This window comes from Artemia franciscana, unplaced genomic scaffold (genome assembly GCF_032884065.1).
Source record: "Artemia franciscana unplaced genomic scaffold, ASM3288406v1 PGA_scaffold_23, whole genome shotgun sequence".
In the NCBI taxonomy this organism is placed as follows: domain Eukaryota; kingdom Metazoa; phylum Arthropoda; class Branchiopoda; order Anostraca; family Artemiidae; genus Artemia; species Artemia franciscana.
The window spans coordinates 1,331,119-1,356,802 of record NW_027062649.1 but is presented as its reverse complement, the minus strand read 5'-3'; the positions used below and the strand labels follow the sequence as shown (position 1 = coordinate 1,356,802).

The 25,684-nt window shown below is 34.4% G+C and overlaps 2 protein-coding genes across 5 annotated transcripts in view; one reads left to right on the top strand and one right to left on the bottom strand.

The window, feature by feature from the left end:
• LOC136041465 (golgin subfamily A member 4-like) overlaps positions 1–18,698 on the bottom strand; it is a 122,526-nt gene extending 103,828 nt beyond the window's left edge. Inside the window, exons 1-2 of one of the 2 annotated variants that reach the window (XM_065726150.1) lie at positions 18,317–18,698; positions 10,946–10,999 (exon numbers count right to left, since the gene is read on the bottom strand). In XM_065726150.1, coding sequence (XP_065582222.1) covers positions 10,946–10,999; positions 18,317–18,403 — 141 coding nt within the window. In that variant the 5' untranslated portion in view covers positions 18,404–18,698. The remainder of the gene's footprint in view (positions 1–10,945; positions 11,000–18,316) is intronic. The other variant, XM_065726151.1, reaches the window with a different exon arrangement.
• A 66-nt stretch (positions 18,699–18,764) lies between these two features.
• LOC136041466 (endothelin-converting enzyme homolog) overlaps positions 18,765–25,684 on the top strand; it is a 154,181-nt gene continuing 147,261 nt past the window's right edge. The window contains exon 1 of one of the 3 annotated variants that reach the window (XM_065726154.1): positions 18,765–18,947. In XM_065726154.1, coding sequence (XP_065582226.1) covers positions 18,933–18,947 — 15 coding nt within the window. In that variant the 5' untranslated portion in view covers positions 18,765–18,932. The remainder of the gene's footprint in view (positions 18,948–25,684) is intronic. The other 2 variants (XM_065726152.1, XM_065726153.1) reach the window with 2 other exon arrangements.

The following is a 25,684-nucleotide window of genomic DNA, read 5'->3' as shown; positions in this document are numbered from 1 at the left end:
CCACATTTTAAGATTGATGATTAGAATCATATGTTTAGGCATTTTCTTTAAATATATATAGGTTTTGATAAACATAATAGCCTCAACATCAGCAGCTTATCAAAATTAGTAGAATTTGAACTCAGTACTTATGTAGCTTTTCACTTGAATAGGAATTTCAGCATAGGTGAGACCCCATCTACGGCTTTAATTTACCGAATATGTTATTTCAGTCTTCATTGTTTTTCTTTTATATATATATATATATATATATATATATATATATATATATATATATATATATATATATATATATATATATATATATATATATGATGAAAAGAGAAATCACCAGTGCAACAGCACAAACACATAAAAAAAAAGAAGACAGAAGGAGAAAAGGAAGACTGTTTTCCTACATTAGTAATTAATATAGATCAGCACTTGAATGAGGCCTTAACCCTACTCATCCATACAATCACATAGGTCAAATATATATAACCTTACTCAACCTGTGTTATTTCCCTCTGGATTTTTGTTTTGGATGTATATTTGGATTACTGTTTAGCTGGCTATTTCAAATCCCCTTGGGTCAGTCAATCGTAGGTGTATATTTGTGCAATAATTGATTAGAGATTTGTGCTAATGAAATCCAACTGGTTTGAACTTGCACTTATTTATCAGTTAAATGGACGAATGGGGTAAAGCTGAAGTTGTCTGTAGCCCGCTATTGAACTATATTTCCCGATCATTACCATATTGTTTAAAAACAGAGGTTTACGTAAACAGAGCGGTGGAGTTTTTCATTTATGATCGATTATTAAGCAGTGAAAAATGCTTTTGACTTTCTATGAGAGATTCGGATATGATGATAGAATTGGAGCAGCTAATAAAGATCCTGAAAATATGCTGGATTTAGCAATGGCTCTCTATAACTTTTCTAAAGACACGAAATTTTTTTTCGAAATTTGTCATTTACGAGTCTGAGGAAGCAACGCAGTGTGCCGATGCAGTTGGCGCATGTATAACAACTAAAGTAAACCAGATGTGTAGAAAGCTAGACAGCGTCACGGAACAGATAAAACAGGCTCCAATTGCATGGCAAGCTTATGTTACTTTGAGGCAGCCTTCCGCTCCTTTACCCTACTCGGTCACTTTGAAAAACCCTCAAGTCAATTGAAACGCCGGATGCCGTAAGGACTTTATTCTGTCAACATGTGGAGAGCTAAGTGAGGATACAGTTGAGCTGAAGAGAAATAAGAACAAGTGGAAATTAACGGTCAAGTGAAAGGATTATGTCGAAATGATTGAAAAAGTTCACTAGACACTAGCATAAGATCCAAGAGGTTCTCTGGAATTATGCGTTTTATTCCAGAGGTGTTTGAGGCGGCGGATGCTAATCTATTCTGTCAACATGTGGAGAGCTAAGTGAGGACATTGTTGAGCTGAAAAGAAATAAAGTAGAGTGGAAATTAACGGTCAAGTCAAATGACTCTGTCGAAAGGATTGAAAAAGTTCACTAGACGCTAGCATAAAATCAAAGAGGTTCTCTGGAATTATGCGTTTTATTCCAGAAGTGTGTGAGACAGCGGATGCTAATCTATTCTGTCAACATGTGGAGAGCTCAGTGAGAATATTGCTGAGCTGAAGAGAAATAAAGACGAGTGGAAATTAACGGTCAAGTCGAAGGACTTTGTCGAAAGGATTGAAAAAGTTCACTAGACACTAGCATAAAATCAAAGAGGTTCTCTGGAATTATGCGTTTTATTCCAGAAGTGTGTGAGACAGCGGATGCTAATCTATTCTGTCAACATGTGAAGAGCTCAGTGAGAATATTGCTGAGCTGAAGAGAAATAAAGACGAGTGGAAATTGACGGTCAAGTCGAAGAACTCTTTCGAAAGGATTGCAAATACCATGAAAATAGGAAATGTAAAATCAAAGAGGTTCTCTGGAGCTGTGCGTTATATTCCAGAAGTATGCGAGGCGGCGGATGTAGTTAATCTGATCCAAGTATTTGAAAAGCTTGAACAGATTGGTAAACCCCGGACATTCAGACTCTACTTCCCGTCGAAAAAAGCTTTGGAAACAAACACGAAAGATCCTCCAAAGATCGGTTTTGAACGTTTGCGCGTAGATAAGTTTCACTTCCTTCAACGCCGTTGCTAAAAAAAAAAAAAAAAAAAAACATCTTGTAGGCCACATAACCACTAATTACGCTAATACCGATATCTGTTCTCAATTTGCAAGTAACGACCATAAAAGTACTTAGTAGCAGCCGTGCATGCAGAAAACATGATGTATTGTATGCGAAGTTTCAGGTCACTAATGCTATTCAGCATCCTGCCTGGAAAATCTGAAATCGATTTCACAACAGAACATATCCCACAGATTGCAATGAGCATCGACAAACTTCTCTCTTTTATGTCGTGGAATGTTAATGGTGGGGTTCTTGATAAATTACCAGCTTTGGAGAATCTATGTAAATTATATAGCGTGAATTGTCTACAGGAGCATTTTATGACAGATATCAGCTCTCAGCTTTTACCCCTTCTCCTAGTGTAACAGTATATCTATCCCCAGCTAAAAGACTTCAAGCAAAAGGAAGGCCAAGCGGCGATCAACAAATGCAACAAACTGTAAAATTTTGAATTTCAATGAGATAGGTACTGAAGTTACGCCTGTTGACATATCTTGGTCTCCCTGAAGCTTCAGATAACTAAATTACTAACGTTGAAAAATATGGAGAATAAAATCCGTCATTCCTATGGTACGGTAATAAGTTCCAAATTCTGTTTGAATAGAGCCTCTCTTGCAAAGGTTTATGATAGTGTAGTCATGCCAAATATATTGTATTTAGTGCCATTTTACCGAATATTTAGTGAATCTCATCGTCTTAAAACGAAGCGTGCATTTTTAAGATATGCTAAGGTTCTGCTGTGAGTTGTTTGATCCATATGCTAAGCTATGTGAGCTAAACACTCAAACGTCCAGTAAGTAAACTGGCCATAAATGGCAAAATATCCTTTTTTAATGTCTAGGACAAATGTTTGTTGTTGTTGTTGATTTTCTTTTCTTTCCTTGTTTTCATTGTATTCCATCATTTTCCTTTTTGTATAATGGGTTACAAATAAACACATACATAAATTATGTAGGAATTGGTAAAGAAGGGAATTCACAATAGAATGCCTAAGAAAAATAGGTGAAGTAACTAAATACACCAAAATAGTTTCTTGAGGGAAATTTTTAACAGAAAATAATGAACATTAGAGGTTAGATTTAGCAGCTTTACTAAGTATTTTAATATCGTTTCAGGATCTTTACCAAGACATACATATGTTTTAATTCAATATGGCTTTTGTATTTAGATGCTTCTGGTAGAAGGAGAGAGTCCTCACAGATATAGTACCCAGACTTTGGCCAATTTTCTTGATATTTTTGATTATATTTCGCTAACAAACAGGGAATAAGAAGCAGCATTTTGTAGATTAAAAAAAACATTAAACCTGCAGAATCTCTCAAAATTGTTTAGCCGAACACAGTAAATGGACAAAACCCCCTCAGCTAATACTACAAACAACTCACCGTACCATCAAGCCACATGAAGCCAACACAACTACGCACGCTCCTCCTTCATCTCAATCTGTTCAAAGCCTCCTTCTTTACACTCTCCCAGAAAGTTCCTATTTCCCCTTAAGTCTTCCTTCACATCCTCCAGCCCTAACGGAGGACGACCGGCTTTTCATTTAGCCAGGGATATAATCTTAATGGGCAATAATCTGCATATCAAAGATATTGAACCCGATGACAAATATTTTCAAGCATAAAATTCACGTACACAAAAAAGATAAAACAGAAAGAAAACTGCAAATAACACCAGATAACAGAAACCAAAGTAAAAAAAAAAATACCCTAAAAAGGTGAACTAAAATCGAAAAAATTTAAAATAGCTGCTATTGCTCTTCAATTGTCAAATGGTGTCTTGACCAGTTGACAAGAGACTGTTATTAATCTTTGATTCTACAATGACTTGACACTGAACCTTTATAGCATTTTACCTAGCACTAGTCCTACCAACGACTCACTGCAGCACCAAGGCATCTGATACAAACACAACTGCATACGCTCCTTCTCCATCCCAACGTATTCAAAGCTTCCTCTTTACACCCTCCCAAGTATTTCGAACTTCTCTTAATTCTTTCCTTGCAACCTCCTCCTACCCCTTTTACGGACGACCAGCTTCCTGTTTCGCCCTTAATGGTTGGCTGAAAAGGCTGATCTTTGGTAATCTGTCATCTTCCATCTGTGAAACATGTCCTAGCCGTCTTAACCTTTCTCGCATTATAGGTTAAGGAAGCAGGATAGACCCATAATTTTCATAGAGCTTACTGTTTCAAATACGGTCAGTCAGAACGGTACCCAAATGAATACCTAGAATATTTCTCTGGAAATTATCTAACAAATCCTTCCCCGTCTTTCGGAGCGCCTACGTTTCATAACCATACTTGACCCCTATTAGCATTGTTGCTTCCAATATCCGTATCTTTGTTTGCTGACTTATCTTTCTATTCTTCAAAACTTTTTTCAAGCGTAAAAAAAACACCCTGAGCCTTGAGTATTTTAGTTTTAATACCTTCATCGCATTCACCATCTTAACTAATATTACTACCTAGGTAAGTGATCGATCTTCTCGTTGCCAAACATCACCTCTTCACTTTCACTTATTCCAAGTCAAAGCGAACTTAGTCGTCTTTTAATTAATTTTCAACCCTATTTATGAACCCTAAACTCTCAAAACCTCCAAAACTCATTGATTTGTTAACATTTTTTATCTAGGACATTCAAATCATCAGCACAATGTAAGCATAGGGGAATTTTACTTTTTCATCTGATTCCACGCTCTCCCATAGTCTGTGCCGTGTTTCTTAGGACAAAATCCATCGAAACAATCCATATAAATGGGGGTAGAACGCAATCCTGCTTAAACCCTGATTCAATACAAACCAGCAACTAACCTCGTTTCCTACCTTAACCATACCAATTTTATTCTTGTGTATAATACTAATCATTTTGATGTATTTATATAGTATACCATACAAGAGTTGGACCTTTTCACTATATCAGCATAAATGACATTTATAAAGGCTTGTTTATTTATAAAGGCTTTCCTTTCTAGTTGGATCCGCATTCAAACTGCAATGAAGAGGTGGTTCTTATGATCTAAAGCTCTAAAGTTTATTTGATTAATGGAATGTCCTTACATCTGCTATTGACGGTAAGTTAGCAGCCCAAGCCAGCAGTAACCAAAACTCTTGAAAGAGGGATTTTTTTAACAAAATGTACGTACATATTATTGATATATTGCAGTACAAAAAAATAAAACCAGCCACTTGATCAAATGCCTTGGTGTATCTTATTAAGATCTGGTGTGACAAAATGAATAAATGCAATGAGCCTAAATATCAGTATTTAACATACTTTTGATTGATAATTTTGAAGTTGAGATTTTTTTCATCTTAAAACAAACATAAAATGCAGATTCTTTTTTGTAGGTTTCTCACTTGGACGGCTATCAAATTTATATTTAAATAAGTGCAAGTAATTATGTCTTATTTAATTTAAAATACAGCGTTGGTTAATTATATAGGCTATAATTTATTGGAAATCTTTAGTATTTTATTAATTGACTGGTTAGTTATCTTGCTGCAATCTCTGTATACAAAGATTAAGGAAGCATTAGGGGGGGAAGGAACTTTATTTTGAGGCAAGGCTCAGCAAGGGGTATTATAGTGGATAATATCACAAACAGGAAATTTTTTACCACCTAGTGATAAGAGAAAGTATATGGGAAGGGTGAGATCAAAGATAGGTACTCGTTTTTGCCCTGTGTTTGAAAATGGGAAGTATTACTTAATTTATGCTTTTGGGTTGTTATAAGTGCCTATCTGACGAGAGTAAACATTTATTAAGTCGTAAATAAGCGAGAAATAGATGGATTTTAAATAAAGCGATAGAAGTTTTATGAGCATCAAAAAGTTGGAAAAGTTGTTGGGTACAGGTGTCGTACATAGGGACCATTTTCTTTAATTTGTTAAATAAGAGAAAACAATCTTTAAACTGAAGTAATGAGTAACGTCGAAACTCAAAACGAACAGAAATTATTTCGTATATGAAGGGTATCCCCTCTCAAATACCTTGCTCTTTACGCTAAAGCTGTTAGCACTTTAAAAAAAATCTCCCTATTCTAACTAAACGACCCTTGTGTTTTATTAGCCATTCTTAAAAATTGGGACAAATATTCAAACGTTAGCGTAAAGAGAAAGGTATTGAGGAAGGGGCAACCCTTCATACACGGAATAATTTCTCTTCGTTTTGAGTTTTATTATTGCTCCTTTATTTTAAATTAAAAAAAACTTGCTTTCTTTGTTTAGTTTCTTATCGTTTTTCAATTAATGCAATTGGTAATTCTGGATCGCCCTCAATGAAATATACCTCCCCTCAAAGGATACTTCTTGGTGAAAATTTCATCGTACGTAAAGTACCCCTCCCCCGTCAAGTTCCCTCCAGACAGTTCCTTCCTCACTGAAAATCCTACCTCTCCGTAAAATTTCTTTCAAACAATCCAGCCTGAAAAATTCTCCTTAGCATACTTTCATTTGAAAAAAAAAATTTAATCCCTAATCTGTTCCTCAATCATTCCGCAAATACCCCCTTCCGTGGAAGTTTTCCAGAAATCAAAACATGCAGAAAATAGCCCCCAGATATTTTTCCACATACGGAATTGAGTTGACAAAGACAATTTTAAGACAATTAAAAAAAATCATGGAGGAATTCTGTCAAATCCCCCATCCCCCAATGTAAAATTTGTTGTGGTAATTCACCACCCTCCCTCAGAAATTTACCTCTCCAAAGAAGGTTGTCCCTATGGAAGTCCTACCTAAGCACAGCCCCCCCCCCAAAAAAAAAAAAATTGTATACTTCCCAATAACAAATCCTACGCATAAAGAATGGGCATATTTCATAACTTACAGGCCTCTCCCCACGGACTTGGGGGGGGGGGGTCACTTTACCCCTAAAACATAGTTATTTGATCTTTTAGCTATACGGAACGAAATGGCTTTCTCAAAATTTTGACCTGATAACTTTGGGAAATAAATGGGCGCGGAAGGGGGCCAGTTGTACTCCACTTAAAAAGGCTATTAAAACTTTTAATTTCCGTTCGAATTTACCCTCTTCCAATCTTCTAGGACCACTATTTCAGTACATTCCCTCTTGAAAAAAAAAAAAAAAAAAAAAAAAAAAAAAAAAAAAAAAAAAAAAAAAAAAAAAAAAAAAAAAAAAAAAAAAAAAACATGCATCCATGATGCGTCTTGTTGTAAAAATTGCAAAATTCCATATTTTTGTATGTAGGAGCTTGAAACTTCTATAATAGGGTTCTCTGTAAGCTGAATCTGACCGGGTGATTTTCATTGTGATTCCTTGAATTTTAAGGGGTGTTTCCCTCTTATTTTAAAAATCGGACAAATTTTCCCATGCTTGTAACTTTTGATGGGTGACACTAAACTTCATGAATCTTATATATTTGGAATCAGCATAATAAGCTGATTCTTTTGATGCATCTATTCATATCATAGTTCCATTTTTTTTTAGAGTTTTGGTTACTATTGAGCCAAGTCTCCCCTTACTTACAGTTCCATTTATTTTCCTTATAAGGGTAGTCACCTATTATTTTTTTTTTAAGGGTTGGTCAAATTGATCCCCATCAACAAAAATGGAGATCCCACTGCTGAAAATTGCTAATTTTCGTCACTTTATGCTGCAAAGCTACAATCTAGGTTTTGAGAGGGGTCAAAACGCCAAAAACCACAAACTCTGACATAATTAACCAACTTAGAACAATAAAAAAGCTACTTATAGAGCTTTCTTGAATTTACAGGTTCAATTGTTATGCATTGGTACAACAACTGTCCCATAACATCTGTGTAGCCCATGCAAAATAAATAAAATATTTTTAGGCTGTATTTGACTAAGTTGCTTCATTTGAGGCTTCAGTAGTTTATGTCACATCAAACTGAGGGATTGGTATGTACCTCATAATCTTCCATAATTTGAAAGAGCACATTTAGAGCAAGTACGTAATATGAGTGATGCACGGTAATAACTCCCCTCTCATTGTGATATTTTTTGACTGTATCATAAAATGTACCTCCTAATCTTCCATAATTTGAAAGAGCACATTTAGAGCAAGTATGCAATATGGATGATGCATGGTAATAGCTCCCCTCTCATTGTTAAAATTTATCGACTGAATCATAAAATATTATATTCATATGTTGACTGGGAGCCTTGCCTAATAACCAAATTCGCCAAAAGAACAGTGGAAAATATGAAAACTATTACCTAAAACGTAAAAATTAAACTATGATAAACTTCGACATTTCAATCCCTCTCACCTTGCCCTTCTTCTCCAATAGCTCTTTCTAGTATTGAAGTTTTTAGGGGGATTCTTTTAGTACATTTTTTTAAAGAAAGTATTCTTTTTTTTAGGGGTCTGGGTTTTCAAGTGTTCATTTCAGATTTTTGAGACAGTGATAAACAAACTTTAACTTCAACATTAAGTGCAAAGGACCACGGAGGAAGGGGTGACCATCCCTTTTAAATTTAGACTAACCTGGAATATGATACTAAAAAAAAACATTAAAACTTAAAATAAGCAGCCTATTAGAGGGCTTCTGCCCCTCCTCTCATTACACTAAAAATTCAACATATTAAACTGACTGATTTTATTCCAAATAAAGCAAAAGTAGAACTTTACCATAAAGAGTAGGCCCTTGGGGCCAGTTATCTCCCTAATAAATAGTATAACTTACTCCTTTTTAAATTTTAATATCACTTTTTATTTTCAATTGAAAATACATTTTTATCTATAATAATTACCTTTGACAGGCAGATATGAACCTAATATGACAGTAAATTCCACTAAATCACATATAATGACGATCAACTTCTTGAAATCTACTCCTGTTTTCTGTGACCCGATCCCACCCGAAATGCTAGTGAAACATGTTAAACTCCTTGGTATCACAATTTCTAATGATCTTAAGTGGGACACACATATTTCCAACATTGTTAAACAAGCAAATGTTTGATTATCAATGTTTAAGCTGCTTAACAAATTTAATTGTCCTAAGATACATTCTCTTCGGGTTTACTCATTCTTTGTCAGGCTGCTATTAGAATATGCAAGTTCGGTCTGGCATTTGCTACTTTTAAGTCAACTTAGTGACAAAACTGAGTTGGTCCAAAAGCGTGCGCTCAGAATCATTTACTAAGAGGGCAAGATTCCATACTCCTTCCTCCTTAAAGCTGCACGCATATCCACCTTAAAAGAAAGGAAAAAAAATTGCTTGTGCTTTGCTAAATCAGTCATTTTTTATCTCTGTACTGAGGACTTATTCCCTGAATTTCACAATCCCATTGGACCCTGACTCCCCTGGTTAGCCTCCTTAGCAATCCCAACTTACTGTCTGATCCATGCTGTTACAGACAGGTTTCGTAAAAGTTTTATCCCCTTTATTCTGGATCAACTTATTAATCATTCGTGAATGTGTCCTTACCAAAATCAACTCCTTTGTCTTTCTTCCTGTTGATGGTATACTGCCATAAAATGTTCCCCTTCTCATCTATTGCCGTTTTTATTTTTGTTTATTTGTAATGTTTTTGTAATTTAACCCCTTCAGCATGTCAAGCTTTCTGATTCGTTCTTTATCTTTTTAATTATGATTCACCATTTTTGTCTTTTTAATTTAAACCTTCTTGATTTTAACGTGTTGACTGTTTATTTGAATTAGTGTAACGTGTTGAGTGTGCTAAGTTGACTTAATGTACTAATTTGAAATTTCGTTTTCTTTACTTTTATGTTGCATATAAAGCGAATTCGGCTCTTAAAGCTTGTGATAGCCTTTTGAAAATAAATATTATCTTATCTTAAGCACCAGTTAACCTTTGCTTGCTTAAAATGCAGGCTCACATTTCTTGATACATCTGAAAATACCTCTGAATGTCCAGAGACATTTCTTGATATCTCTGAAAACACCAAGAAACAACCCAAATAACAAATTTGATTAATCCATAACTTTTTGGACAAAAGCCCTTACCTACTACTTGCAAAGTAATAATCCTCCAAATCTCAGAATCTAAAATCCCTACAGAAAATATTTGAATATAAGCCTTGATTGAAAGTAACAAGTAGGCTAACAAGGCTTAAACATAAGCCTTGATTGAATGTAACAAGTAACAAGGCTTAGACATAAGCCTTGAATGAAAGTAACAAAAACAAAACTTCTAGATGCATTATAAAAATTGTATTGTCATACATTTCTCATTCCAATAGGACATAAAGTAACAGAGGTTTCCTTTAACATTAAAACATCAACAACAAATTAAAAATTACCATACAGAAAAAGCAATTCAATAAAAAGCTCAGCCCATCACCACATGTAGCAGACATAGCAGATTTTAGCACTTGAATTATGTGCAAAGAAAAAGTATAAGGGAATTTGATATCAGAACAAACTCTGGCTCAGGTCACACAGTACTTAAGCAGCGGTCTTCAGTGGAGCAAACCTTAAACTACAGGAAAAATAATTCCCAAAAATGTCTACCAAATCTAGGATTGAAGCAAGTTTGTCTCTAATATTGAAGCCTTAAGCAGACAATACCCCCTCCCAATAAAAATACCCATAAACACATCAAATTCCCTCAAGAATAATTTTAGACTAAAACCTTCCTAAAATAAATATGTGTTGTCCACCTCCAAAAAAAAGAATTGTTGTATGTATCTAAACCCACTAACCAAAATAAATTCCACCTAGAAAGCTGCAATTTTAAGACAATGTGATAATGAGTAAAATAAGCCACCCATTCACCAGTGGTAATAGACAACAATGTTTTAAAGGCAAAGCTTACAGAGATTGACTCTTCAGGAATTGGATCAAGTCTCCAGGATTGTTCATTCTCATTCTGAAACACAAGCTGAAATCAATTTGTTTAAGGATTTTCTTTTTTCGGAATAGATAAATCAACATTCTAGATCAACAACCACAATCTAAACCAAACGAAATTTTTTTTCATCACTGGAGCATCACAAGGATAAAAAATCCTTGTATTGCTCCAAGCTGTGATTTATGATGGCGAAAATACTCAATTAGTACACAAGAATAGTAGCAATAAATTATATACTTTAATTTTTATTACTATCAGAAAGTACTGATCCATCAGGTAGTCAGAGGTGTCAATTCACAAAAAAAGGATAGGTGAAGAGAAACAGCTAAATGTATTTTCAACATTTAGGGGATTGGCAATTTTTCAATTTGAATATATAAAAAAGATATTTTTCAATAAAAATACCACAAAAACAAGAATTTTTCAAAATCGGGGGGATGGGGACAAAATACAAATATAGCAGGCATATCCCTCCCCCCCAATGATGCCATTGCAGGTAATAGGTGACTTGTTGCAAGAGTTTATCTTGAAAAACTAGAATTTCATAGCTGTAATCCAAAACAGGCAAGTCAAAACTTCCATAGTTGTAAAAAGAGGCTGATGCAACTTTTTCAGCTTTTTCGTTTTTAACTACTGCTTCTCAGTATGCTATCCAATGTATTCAAGGAACACTGGTAAATCATTCTTATAATAATCAAGCTTTTCTGATTCTAGAAGGTTTCTGATTTCTGATAACAACAAAATGAAAAAGAGAAGAATAACATCACTGCAAGGAAAGCCATTTTTGCAGCCAAGCTTCTGTATCACTAGTTAGGCTAGTTTGCTATAATACACAGACAACTATTAAGTACAACAAATTTTGATTAGTAGCTATAGACATGGACAACAAAAATAATATAACTTCAAGAAAAAAAAATCCAGATATTATCAAGCCTTACATTTGGTCTGTGTGAACAGGTATCAAAATCTAAAATGATTTATTCATATGGGGCTTAAACAAATACAAATCTAAAAATTTATTAACCTTCTTAGTAAAAAGATAAAGTATATTTTAAGTTTTTTTCCTTCTATAAAGAGAAAAGCAGACCTTTATTGAAAACCTCTTACGGAATGTTGAGCTTAAACAAACAAAAATTAAAAAATTCATTAGATTTCTCTGTAAAAAAAAAAGAGTATAGGTCTTTTCAAGTTGTACACTTTGCTACCATAAAAAGAGAAAACTAGACCTATATGGTTACAATTTACAAAGAGTACTTTAGTAATCACTACAGCAATTTTCTTCCTATTTAGCACAAATTACAAAATTTTTGGCAGTGATTGCCAAATGTTATTTAAGATAAAAAAAAGGGGGGAGGGTTACATATAAAGAAAAACAACAAGAGTCAGGACCAACAAATACATTTTGTTACTTTAGAACAAAGCTTTTGCTAATTTGAAGATCACTTGCTTGTTATTCCTTGCTTATAGCCCTATTTGGACTTTTAAATAGTTTGTTTATGATTGACTCACAACCACAACTTTTTTTTTAAACTAAATCTTAAAATATTACTAAATTGATTCTAGCATCCATTATTCTAGCATATAGCATCTAGCAAAGAGCCCCTTGGGTGACAAATTTTGGGGCTCCCTAGACACAGCAAAACTTTCTCTGGCTTGCAGCAATCTTGAATGTTTTGCTTATGAAATAATCTACAAAAACGTTACAATCAGTATATAAGCATGTAAGTTCTTCACATTGGGAGTTCACATCTCTGAAACTGATGCCAAATAATAAGCTAAGAGCATTGTCATTTATTGTTAGATCTTTTTATTCCAGAGGTTCCTTGATAAATGCTTAGAGATTTATTTTGATATAATATAAATGTATTATCTTCTAGTGCAAATCTTCATAATATTTGCATTGTTTCTTAGCTTAAATGACCTTAATTTGCACTTACTAGCAATAGGACAAAATTCTTTACAAACCAGCTTAATGATGGTAGTAATGGTGGAGTGTATTCTCAAACTAAAAGTTAGGCCCCTTGGCAATGAAAACCCACTAGACTGAAGCTTTTACTATCCAACAAGGGAATAAAGACTTAACTGACAGGAATGAAATTTAATAGTACCATTTAATGCTTATTATGTTGATGTACTAAGCCTCTATATTTTTAAATAATTTACACATATTTAATTGGCATTATATTTACAAAATAAATAACTATTTTTAGACACAAAATTGATAGCAATTAAAATGACCCTCTTTAGATTTTAAGATTTTACAATATGCAGCAAAATAGCAAAATGACTTATTTACTTTAATCTTAGTACACCAGCAAGAAAAGTTGGACAGGTAGAACTGCAGCAACAAATGGAAATTTATCTATCCCAGGTAAATTTTTGTGCCTTAATTTCTAAGAATTTATTACCAACCATTAAAAACCATTAAAAAAGATTAAAAAAGAAAATGAGGTACATGTTAACAGTCCAGAACACACTCAAGAAGTTTGATTTGCTTGATCTGAGTATACTGGGTTTTTTTATTCATTCAGTTATAAATAGCTTATTCTTTTGTAAAATAAACTACAATGCAGGTATATTTTCATTAAATATTTATTACATAGAGGTGGTTAGGTTAAGTTGCATAATTCTTTGTTGTAGTTTCCATAATTTTCTTACTAAAGTATTATATTTTCATTCTATTTTTGTATATTTCGTTATGATTAACCTAACCTCACTTCTTGAGTGTGTTATGGATTGTTGAAAGCACTAAAAATTACAAGCCAAGTTCCCTTGGAACTTGCCAAGGGAACTAATTGGAACTAAGCCAAGTTCCCTTCGATTGATTGCAGTTTTCATAGAATATTTCATTTGATTTGCCTTTCAGCACTTTACCAAAAACAATGATTGTTAGCACTGCAAATGCATCTGAGCCCCCTCTCCTCCTATTCATGCCTGTACATAGCCCTAGGGCAAGGCTATACCCAAAGGATGTTTTCTGATTTTGTTGGTTTTTGTATTGTTAGTACATGTTTCAGCACCACTGGAGAATTGTAGCTCTTCTGAAAGGAACACAATAACACCAAAAATAGCAGTATTGTTCTTAAGTAGTGAGTAAGTTTTATTAATAGCAACAACAACAACTTTTTTGTTTTGCCATTCACAAACAATTAAATAAAATAAGAAATACTTTTGCACTGAAGAAAACCACACAAGGCTTGTGGTCATTCAATTCCCAAATAAATACTCTTTCTAAATATAGCCTAATAATTACAATGTGATTCATTCCTAATTGGTGCCAGAAACATTATAATAATCAACTTTTCATCTATTATTGTGCAGTATATTTCAATTAATCAGATTTCATTTTTTTAATGTTATCCATATTCATAAGTAGTATATTTATCCAACTGATCTTTTCTTCTTTTTTTTGTAGTCAGATTATGCTATAGACATTTTAGACCACAAATGCCCATTAACAAAGAAATTCAATGAATCAAGAACAATTAGGAAATGTATAATCTAAGACTAGACTATATCTTGAACCATGTTGGGGGAGGGATTCTCTTGGTAGTAACCACCCTATTTGGGCAGAATGTAGATTAGGTAAATTGAATAGTATTTTTATTTTCTTAAAACCAGGTTTCCTTCTGAAGTGCTATAATTCTAAAGTATTAACCTTGATTCTTGTCAACATGCCAAATTACTAAAAATGATAAAATTAGAAGGTTTTTGCATATGGCCTAAGGTTCAACTCTGAGTGAGTAGGGGGAAGGAATTGGAATGCAATTGGAACAATAACAATTATTCCATTAGAGGTACTGGAAGGAAAATATAATGTTTTTTTAGCCCTGTTTAAGGCTCAGAATAGAATTTGATCAAGAAACAAAGACTATAGCCTATTTGGAAAGAGCATAAAAAAGGCATCAAGTGATTTAATCACTTTTTTCCAAGCTAAATTAGAGCAAAAACCTTAAAACTTGCCTGATCTAACTATGCCTTTCTTTTTTATCTGCATAGTAGGCCTATACTACTGTAGAGAGATATAAACTAGTACAATCATTCCCTATCTCAACCTTCCAGAAGAAGCATAAGCAACATTAGATATTTTTATGGGTAGGTATGTGTGTGGCATCAGTATTCACAGCCTGGAGAACAGGAAAAGAAATAAGGGGAATCAGAAATTTAAAGGATAAGGAAGAATCAAGAATGCAATACAGTGGAGAGATAAAAGAAAAGCAAAATAATTGGTATGGCTGTAATAATGCAAGAGGTAAAGATAAAATTGGTTTGAGAATGGAAAGAAAAACAAAGAATGAATCTAGCGTATAAGGATAATCAAGGTAAAAATAAGTTTCATTTGAACAATACCATAACATGGTAACACTTGATTATGAAATTTGGTGCTTTGCATTGATATTTCAGTTCCATAGTTTTATCAATTTTTTCTCAAAGGGAAATTATGTGGTCAGCACAAATGCAGACACACAGCTAGGCCTAAATCAAATTTAGTAACTTCCTTTTTCTTAGGACAATTTTCTTAGAAAACTATTCTGGCTATTTCCACTGTTGAAATGTTAATTAGAAGTTAGCATTAGAAATGGTAAAATATAGAAATTAAAAATATATTATAAATATAAAAATATACCTTACCTTAAAATTACCTTAAATCACAGCTTGGAGTGAAATAAGGATTTTTGATCCTGTTGAATTGCTCCTTGTGATGACAGTTGCATATGTGGTTGATTAGATTCTGGTGCATCACAAGTCAAATCTCCATGGTTTGTGCATCCATGCACTCTACTCAGCATCCAGATGGCATTTGAATACATCTGTTGATTCAGCAGAAACAGCGTTCTCCTTGAGGTTGTTCCAGAGGTTCACAATCCAGTTTGAGAAGAAGCTGCATCTTGCTCCAGTCCTTGCATGAAGTTTGCAAATTTGTTTTGGGTGTCCTTGTGTTATGTGGGAGGGGTCAATCTCCAGTAGCTCATTTTCTTGATTGGTAGAGAGGAGTTTGTGCACCTGGATTGTATCCCCACGTTTCCACCTGTAAACTAAAGGGGGAAGGTTGAGTTCCCTCAGCCATTCACTGTTGGGCTTGTTTCCATACCTGCAATCAGCTTAGTGGCCCTTTGTTGGATTTGCTCAAGAACTACCTTGTCCTTTTTGAATCAAGGGGTGGCCAGGATGGTTCCCACCTCCAAACATGGTCTTACAATCCTTTGTAGAGCTTGATGATTACATGTCTACTTCTGCTGGTAATGCTCTGTTTAATGATGCCTAGGGCTCTGCTAGCATTGGCTGAGATCTTCTGTGAGTAGGAGCTGAATTTCAACTGGGAGTCTACAACACTCCAAGGTCTCTCTCCTCCTGAACATGCTTCAGTATGTGGTGAATCTCAGGGTTTTGGGTCATAAGGTACTGTTGGTTGGGGTTCTTTTAACCCAGGAGCACATGTGGTTGAGATCAGTTTGGAGGGCAGAAGGGGTGTTGGCAGGACCTGTGAGTTTTGAATCATCTGCATAAAGAGTGGTTTTGCTACTGATGATAAGGGCTAGCTCATTTACATATATATTGAACAGGGTAGGGCCCAGGACACTGCCCTGGGGGGCCCCAATGGTGACTTTGATTTCATAAGAGTGCATGACTGTTTATGGTCCTGTGGTCACTTTCAATTGCTGTGTTCTGTCCCTCAGAAAATCCTGAATCCAACTGATCACTTTTGGACTAAGAGACAGCGTGTGTAGCCTTTGAATGAGGTAGCCATGACAAAGTTTGTTGAAAGCTTTGACTAGATCCAGTAGAATTATATCTGCTGGTACTCCTTTCTCTAGTAGGTCAGTTACAAGACTGTAAGACTCAAGAAGGTTTGTATCCACCAACTTAGAATGAAAACCATACTGGCTGCTGCTGATGAGTGAGTTAGCCTCAAGGTGGTTAATGATGTGTTTGTTGGCAATTCTGTCCATGACCTTGCATGCTACACAGGTAAGGCTGATAGGTCTACAGTTTGCTGCAGAAGTTTTGCTACCCTTCTTATGAATTGGGATGACTATTGCCTTCTTCCAATCTTTTGGAAGCTTTCCTTGTGTTAGCAACAAGTTAAATAGTTTTACCAGAGGCACTGATAAAGCAGGGCTTAGTTCCTTCAGCAGTTGTGAACTCAGACAACCATGTCCAGTCAATTTGTTGGCATCAAGTATATTATATTAATATGAATATAGAAATTATAAATATACAAAAACATATAAATTGGCTAATTTCTATACATATTAAAATTTAAACTCCCTCCCCCAAAATCCACTTGGTTAATTCGTAAGTCATACTTGTGAGATGGGACAATAGCAAAACAGTTCATGTGCTCATCCATTTCTTTCTGCTTTTACAATCACAAATAATACAAATTTGCACCTTTATTCAAAGTTGCTCAAACTAATAAGAAATGTACACTGAATCATTTAAAGCAAGTTTACACAGGGGAAATGGGATGGAACATACCAAGAATGCAGTAGACAAATATTTTTGATTATGATCATATTGGTTAAATTTCTATACAGTGGCCTAGGCTAGGTAAAATTCTAGTTAATTGACTTCTTGTTATCTCAGAAAGGGCTTAGGTTAGGAAAATGAAACTTTCAGGGATGGGTCTACAGATTAAAATATGTCTGGGGAAGGTATTTTAAAGTACCCACCTCTACTCCTTCTCCCTCAAGAGGGCCCTGAAATGTGCCTACATGACAGGTCTATACCTACTGAAATTTTGACAAAACAACATTTTACCTGAATTTTCAGTTACTAGTTGCTTTTTTTCTGCCTTTAGTTCTGAAAATGCCATTCCTGTTATTTGAGTAGAATTTTGAGCCATATCAATGTTTTTTTTTCAAAATTTAGGAAATGTATTTACATATCTTTAAAACCTTATAAAATGGAATTGAGCAAAGTTATGAAGCTGAAAACAATTTTATTGTACTTCAATTAAGCAGAAGATCTATTTTGCAAGGTTTCAGTTTTATAAGACACATATTTTTAAAGGTCATCAAAGGTCAGGGCCCTCTAGAGGGAAGAGTATAGGTAGTTGCTTCAAAATACCTTCCTGGGTCATACTTTGGTCTGTAGATTCATCCCTGAAAGTTTTGTTTTCCTAACCTAAACCCTTTCTGAGATAGCAAGAAGTCAATTAACTAGAATTTTACCCCTAGGCTATTCTGTAATTCTAAGAAGAGTTGTCTAATTGGCATGACACATTTTCCTTCAAAGGGTAGACTACTAAACATAAAATTTGAAAACTACACTAATCAGAGAGAAAAAATTAGGCCTATATGATATTGTAGCCTACAATACAAGCAATGCTACCTGTTGTGACAGCTGTTGAACACTTGCTGGTAGCTTTATGGGATTTTTCACTTCTTCTGCCAGCTTGTCTTTAAGCTTTTTAAACATTATTTATAGGCTTTAATTAATTTGAAGTGCCTAAAACTAAGTTTATAAATAAACTACTGAGCCTAGGAGTAACTGATAGGCTATAAACAAATGTATCTGCTTGGAGTGAAGGTTTTTCTTAGACTTGAAAGGTCAATTCTTCAGACATACTGCAACAGGTTATTCGGGATCTAGATCTTAGAAAGAATAATTGAATATAAGCACTTTTGCTAAAGGTGTTTGTAGGAATATAAAATAAAGTTTGTGACTTTAGCCTATTTTCTTTAATTGCTGGATATATTCGGTTTCTTTTGCAAATGTACAACGGAAACTTTTCATGCAGCCATAGATATCCTGAAGTCCGAAGCCATTGCGCAGACGCCGTTCAACCGATTTCATTATTACTTTCTGTAATTTCCAGTGGAAACAAAATAGGAACAGAGATTAAAAGACTTTTTCAGATATGACTTACTTAACATCAGGTGTACACGGCTAAAAATGATATTGCACATTGTCTAATATTGGATATATCGTTTCAGTAATCAAAACCATGAAACTTTTGCAGGTAAATCTTTGCATGACATTTTTTCTAATGACCAGAGTATATACTTTTTAAGTATTTTTGTGTATAAGAAGAATTTAGAAAACCCTAAGAAAGAATTTTATTGTTAAACAGGTTTAGATCGAAAGCTAAAGGTGCACCCGTAACAAATTTCTTGTTCCTAAAACTGAACATAATATTTTTATTCACAGTGGCAATAAATCTAAAGTTATAAGTACGAAGTTACAACCTCAACCGTTTATAAATGTTAGTAAATAATGAGGTTGGACTTCAAAAGTTTAAAGATTTATTTATTGAAGCATCTACTTATTACCTCCTGAAAGAATGATTCTAACTGTTTTCTGTTTTGACTTCTAAAATAACAAAATCGGAGGAGTGACGCTTTGTTTTGTACACACTCTACCCTATCAAAATTGTATCCTTTACTGGGAAGTAGGGTATTTTTTTTTAATGTACATTTTGTTTCATTGGTATGTATAAGGGTGTTAACCAAAAGAAAGAGACCCTAATTGGCGGTTCAAATAATTTATTTACTGAGTTTAATGTAAACATTAATTGTCTTCAGAAAAGGATAAAATGAACAATTTATAGGCTATATATTCTTATGAACTTGTAATTGTTTTTGTTTTTTTAATAAATTTAGCTGAATTTACTTTTGGTACGTTTTGGACAACACAGCTTTTTCTCCTTTTAACTTTTCCCTTCAACTTTAATTTTTAATTTTAATCCCTTTTAACTTTAAGAAGATTCCTTCAGCCCGCATTCACTAACAGGACAGACGCATCATTACGCTGTTTGTTCTATTTTGCTTTTCGGCTTTATCATATGGTTCAAATGTCCTTTAAGATTTTAATTCTGTATTTGTTTTGAACTCATTAGAACAGCAAATAAAGACTAATTGATCGTAGCGAACTACATTTAAAAAATGCAACTGCATGGTTGCAATGTTATTAGAATTTCGAATGACTACAAAAGAATTCGATTATAGGTAAAACAACAAAAGAAAAATTAAATATAAATTTTGCCATTAGAAAAATCTTGAGTTGTTAAAATAGGAGATAGAAAATTTCAACATCTCGAAATTATTCCGTGTTTTTTTGACGACAGAGGTTACTTGATCCTTAAGAAGTTTTTCTTTTTTTTTACAAAGACAGCTTAGGTTGGTTCTTTTTCATGCTAACAGTCAAAGTAAAAAACACAACAATTTTTCAAAAAATCATTTCAATTTTTTTAATTTTCTCTCCATTTTATGGGCCATATAAAAGAAAAAGGTTTGAATTTTTAGCTGCTGCCATTAAGCAGCTACACATCATTAACCAACGAAGCAACCTATAACAACACATTTAGTAGTGTTGCCTTACAGAAGAAAAAGGGTTTGCTCCAATTCGCTTAATCTACTCCATTTTCATCGGTTTTGGGGCTCCAATAAGTCATTTTCCAGTATTGTTGCTGAAAGATATTTATTTATTGTGGTTCGGGAGCATTACTTTTACTATAACGTACTATATCTTTACTATATCGCAAAGATACTTTTTACTATATCTTTTACTTTATCGCCAAATTCAGTTTATCGCAAGAAAGTAGTCTTTCAGTGTTTTCAGCCAGGCAGTAACAAAACTTGAGTTGATAAAATAGTGAAACGAAGCGCCGCCATTTTTTTTTTGCTTTTTTTGTCAATTGGCTGATGTGAATAAATGACGCAAAAAGCAAAAGAAAATGATTGGTACCTGTCAGTAAAAAAAAACTGTAATTTTAGCAGCAATGTAACCCATATCAATGCGTAAAAATGACCAGCCAGTTTGTAAAATCTATTGGCCCAACTCCCAAACCTTTTGGCCCGTGAAATCTCTGGAACAACCACCTAGTCCCCTAGAGGAAACTGCTAGATTCTGAAAAATATTGTTTGGCATTTACCCTGAAAAAATGAAAAAAAAATGCCCCTCTCCGAGATTTGAAAAACACATTTTTATGTCTTCATTTTTTTTTTAAGTGAAGAAAATTAGTTTCCCCCACCCTACATTTTCGTAAATTGGCGTATCCGTCCTAGTATTTGCTTCTGTAAGGTAACAATTCTCATTTTATGCTAAGCACAAATTCATTTTGGCTAATCAAAGCAAATTGGCGCCAAACGTTAGAATGATTCGACACCTCTAATATCTTTTATATCTTTCTTTGCTTCTTTATAGTTTGAACTGAAGCTTGCAAACATAAAACAAAAACTCTAGGAAACTAGTTGGTGCACTGAATAATTGCTCCAGGGGTTATAAAGAATTCAAATGAAGAATTTTAGCAAACAACGGATTGCAGCATGCCTGGAACAAAACTTGTTTTTATCTTGATAATGTAAAAGCCATTAATTGCCAGCGATGAAGTGTTTCTTCCCCTATTTTTAGATTCTGTTTCGTTGATTTTGCTTGTATATATTAACTCAAGATCTTAAACTTGGGTTTTAGGTGTTTTCAATCCGTTTAACTGCAAGTGCTACTAATAATTCACTCCAGAAACAAACCGTCTGACGCCAGCACATCTGCACATGCTCCTCCTCTATTTTAATATATTCAAAGCTTCAGTCCTTACTCCTTTTATGAAGTTAAATTTTGAATTAAATCCTTCCTTGTGATTCTTCTCCTTCCGATTCAGGGAGCAACTGCTTTTCATGTATACCCAAATGAGCGGTCAAAAAGAGCAATCTTTTGGCAATCTGCCATCATTTATACGTTAAGTGTGTTCTAGCAATCTCAGCTAACATTTCATTGTAGCCCTAGAAAGAGGGATAAAATTACATTTTTCGTATACGGATTGCTTGACATACACACAGTCAAAAGAAAACACAAAACTACCCGTACACAAGTCCTCTAGAAACCATTTAATAAATGTTCCTCTACCTTTTGAAGCGCACATGTTTCAGAACTACACTTGTCCACCCTATTTACCGTAGACCTATTTACCGCCAATATTCATTTATCCCAATACTTTTGGTTTATGTGGTAATGGACCTTCTCAATCAAATCAAGCCAATGAACCAGAAACTAAGAGATCAAAGGGATTTGCTTGTGTAACTGTGTTGAAAAAAAGAGTACTAAATAACATATAATTGTTTTGTATAAATTGTCGATGCTTTATTTATATTATATTAATTTATATGCCAAGGACAGCCACTATATGTATTACCAAAATATTGAGAGATATTGTTATTATTTTCACTGTCTAATAAAAGAATTTGCCCTTTTATTAGGCAGTGAAAATAATAACAACATCTTGGAAAGTGTCTATCTACAGAAGACTACAGAAGACCCATATTTTCTTCGACGATTAGTTTTCATGAGAAACGACTTCCCAGCCGATTTTATTCCAAGAAAGTTATCCTAACACCTTTCTACGATTGTTTCTAACCCTTTTATAAAAAAACAATTATGACTGATAAAACTAGCTCAATATGATCGAGCCGCATAACCACTCTAGCTCTTTCAAAAATTTGAGTTTTTTAAGGCCGAATTTGAGCCTGAGGAAAAATGTTAATTGAGTAAATACCAGCAAATGTGATTAGATATGTCATTTTTACACTCTTTTTTTGCAGATGAACGTGAAAATAAATTTTTAAAGTCAAAAGAATTGTTTGTGTCTTAAAGCTTAGAGAGAGTGAGGTTGGGGGAAAGACTCTAGGAAAACTGTGAACAAATGGGTCAACCTCAAACAAATTGCTATACAAATGATTTTTTTCACTCTCCGACTAAAAAATATGTGCTGACCTCGAATACAAAAAGTTTGCTACTACGCTCTTTCACAGATTTGAGTATTTTGAGGTTAAATTTGAGGCAAAAAATGTTGATTAAGTAAGTACCAGCAAATGTGATTATATTTCTACGCTCTTTTTTTGCTGATGAAAATCAATTAAATGATTAAATCAAAAGAATTGTTTGGGGATTGAAGCTGTGAGAAAAAGTGATGTTTTGGGAGAGGTTCAGCTTACAGCCTCGCGCCTCGTTAACAACCAAGACTGGGTACAGGCAAAGTCCAATATGCCTGAAATCTCAGGTTGACTCAGATTGACAAGAGTTTGACCAGAATTTGGGTCTGATAGCAACATTAAACTTAAAACGAACAAAAATTATTCCAAATAGGATAGGGGCTGTCCCCTCCTCAACGCCCCCACTCTTTACGCTAAATTTTTTTATTACTATAAGAAGTATAGTTTTTACAAAGAATCAAACTTCAGCATAAAAGGCGAGCCGTTGAGGAGGGGGCAGCCTTTTTTATAAGCGGTATAAGTTCTATTCATTTTAAGTTTTCATTTCGCTCCTTACTTTCAGTTAAATAAACTTGTTTTTTTTTATTTAATATGTGTAAAGCGCCGAATGAAATAGTGAAATGGGGGAACTGTATTGTGTTCATATTGCAAATAATGAAATAAGAATAGTATATATCATTGGACATTTGCGTTAATCCACGCAAAGAAGGCTACAAAATTTAATTTTCAAAATCAATGGGGACAGTTTGATTTTTTTTTTCCTCAATTTTTTTTCTTTCAATGAAGGTGCTAAAATAGCCATTACCGATAAAATACCAGAAAAGGGTGTTCTTCCAAATCTAGGGACGGGGAGGCCAAGCCCTCGACCCCGATAGACCTCATCGTCACAGAACCTCTTCTATTTGGCACTGGGAAAACGAGTTTTAATACACTTTGGTAGTTTACAAGAGTTATTGCCAATTCTTTCTCAAATGTGAATTTAGTTTTCTTCAATAAAAAAACAGTTTACGTGAAAACAAAACAGGATGAAAAACGGTAAGATAAAATTCTCAATCTTGGAGCAAAAACTGATTTTTTTTTTGGCACCATGCCAAGCAACCGTTTCAGCCGGCTGGTAGATTGTTTTCCAGTACATCTGAACTTTCTACGATACAAAACATTGATCTAGGTTTAACTGCTCTAATTTTCGCCAATGTTCGAATTTCCGGTAGAATACCGTTGATGTATCTTTGTTTCAATAAATTATGAAATATGACGACAGGTTCAAGGTCTGCAAGCTCCTGCGAATGTATTTGTTTCCGTTTTAAAAACAACTGTGAAACGCCCTTTCTAATTGCATATTTTCAATTAGCGTGTAAGCTGCGTGTAAGGTATGCAGGTTAAATACATAAGGGCCTACTTTTTTATTTTAGACTTTTTCCATTACAGGCACGTATGTATGGTAGAGGGAGGGTGTTGATTCTTATGATTTTTTTCTATGCTTTTCTCAGAATTCTTGCTTAAATCACCTATTTTAATACATTTTTAATATGGTCCCTGCCCCCTTCCCTTATAAAAATATTGTACTTAACTGGCGAGCGGACCATAAACTTCTATTTATTCGGTACAAAATACTTGTCTTTACCAACACCAGCCCACAAAGTTTCCCTAAAGCACGTGATCATTTTAAACCATAACTGTAGCTGACAAGTTTGGCTAAATTATGCCAGCTAGACTGGTAGCCTGATACCTAAAGACTTCTCCTACGTATTATTTCCCATGCAAAGCTAAGATCAAAGGCAGAGTCACAGCTTAGAATATATCAATATACAGTTATTATATATAGCTTACCAATATACTTATATAGCATATACTAATATTATACTATATACCAATATAGCTTACCAATATACAGTTATGAACACTCGATTTATTTTTGGGACACAGTGTGCGGTAGCGATGCTAGCGGGCGGAGACATCAATAAAGGTAGCACAAATAAACCAAATAATCATATTTTCCCATGTTTGTAGGACTGTGGAAAACTAGCGCTTTACTGAAAACACCGAAACCAAGAATAAAAAACAAGAATGTCAATTTATTAGTGAAAAGTCAGTACGTAGCATGACAACAACAAACTAGTCTATGAAGCTTTTCATAGTCTTACACCAGCTGTGATATCAGTAATTTTCAGTATAGAATTAAAATTATCTTTGAAAATAGTATAAAAAAAAATGCTTTTTATGGCACTTGGTATTAACCAAGTGACATATAGCAATCGCAAATTCTGTCGGTCTGTCGCTCCCGGTTTTACTGCTTTAGGCACTTCCAGGTAAGCTAGGACGATGAAATTTGGCAGGCCTATCAGGGACCGGACCAGATTAAATTAGAAATAGTCGTTTTCCCGATTTGACAATCTGGGGGGGGGGAGAGAGTGGGGGGCCTGTTAATTCGGAAAAAATAGAAAAAATGAAGTATTTTTAACTTATGAGCGGGTGATTGGATCTTCATGAAATTTGATGTTTGGAATGATATTGTGTCTCAGAGCTCTTATTTTAAATTCCGACCGGATCTGATGACATTGGGGGGAGTTGGAGGGGGGAAACCTAAAATCTTGGAAAACACTTAGAGTGAAGGGATTGGGATGAAACTTGATGAGAAAAATAAGCGCAAGTCCCAGATACATGATTGACATAATTGGAACTGATTCGCTCTCTTTGGGGTAGTTGGGGGGGGGGAGTAATTCTTAAAAATTAGAAAAAATGAGATATTTTCAACTTACGAACGGGAGATCGGATCTTAATGAAATTTGATGTTTGGAAGGATATCGTGTCTCAGAGCTGTTATTTCAAATCCCGACCGGATCTGGTGACATTGGGGAGGGAGTTGGGAGGGGGAAACCTAAAATCTTGGAAAACACTTAGAGCGGAAGGATTGGGATGAAACTTGGTGGTAAAAACAAGCACAAGTCCTTTATACATGATTGACATAACCGGAACGGATCCGCTCTCTTTG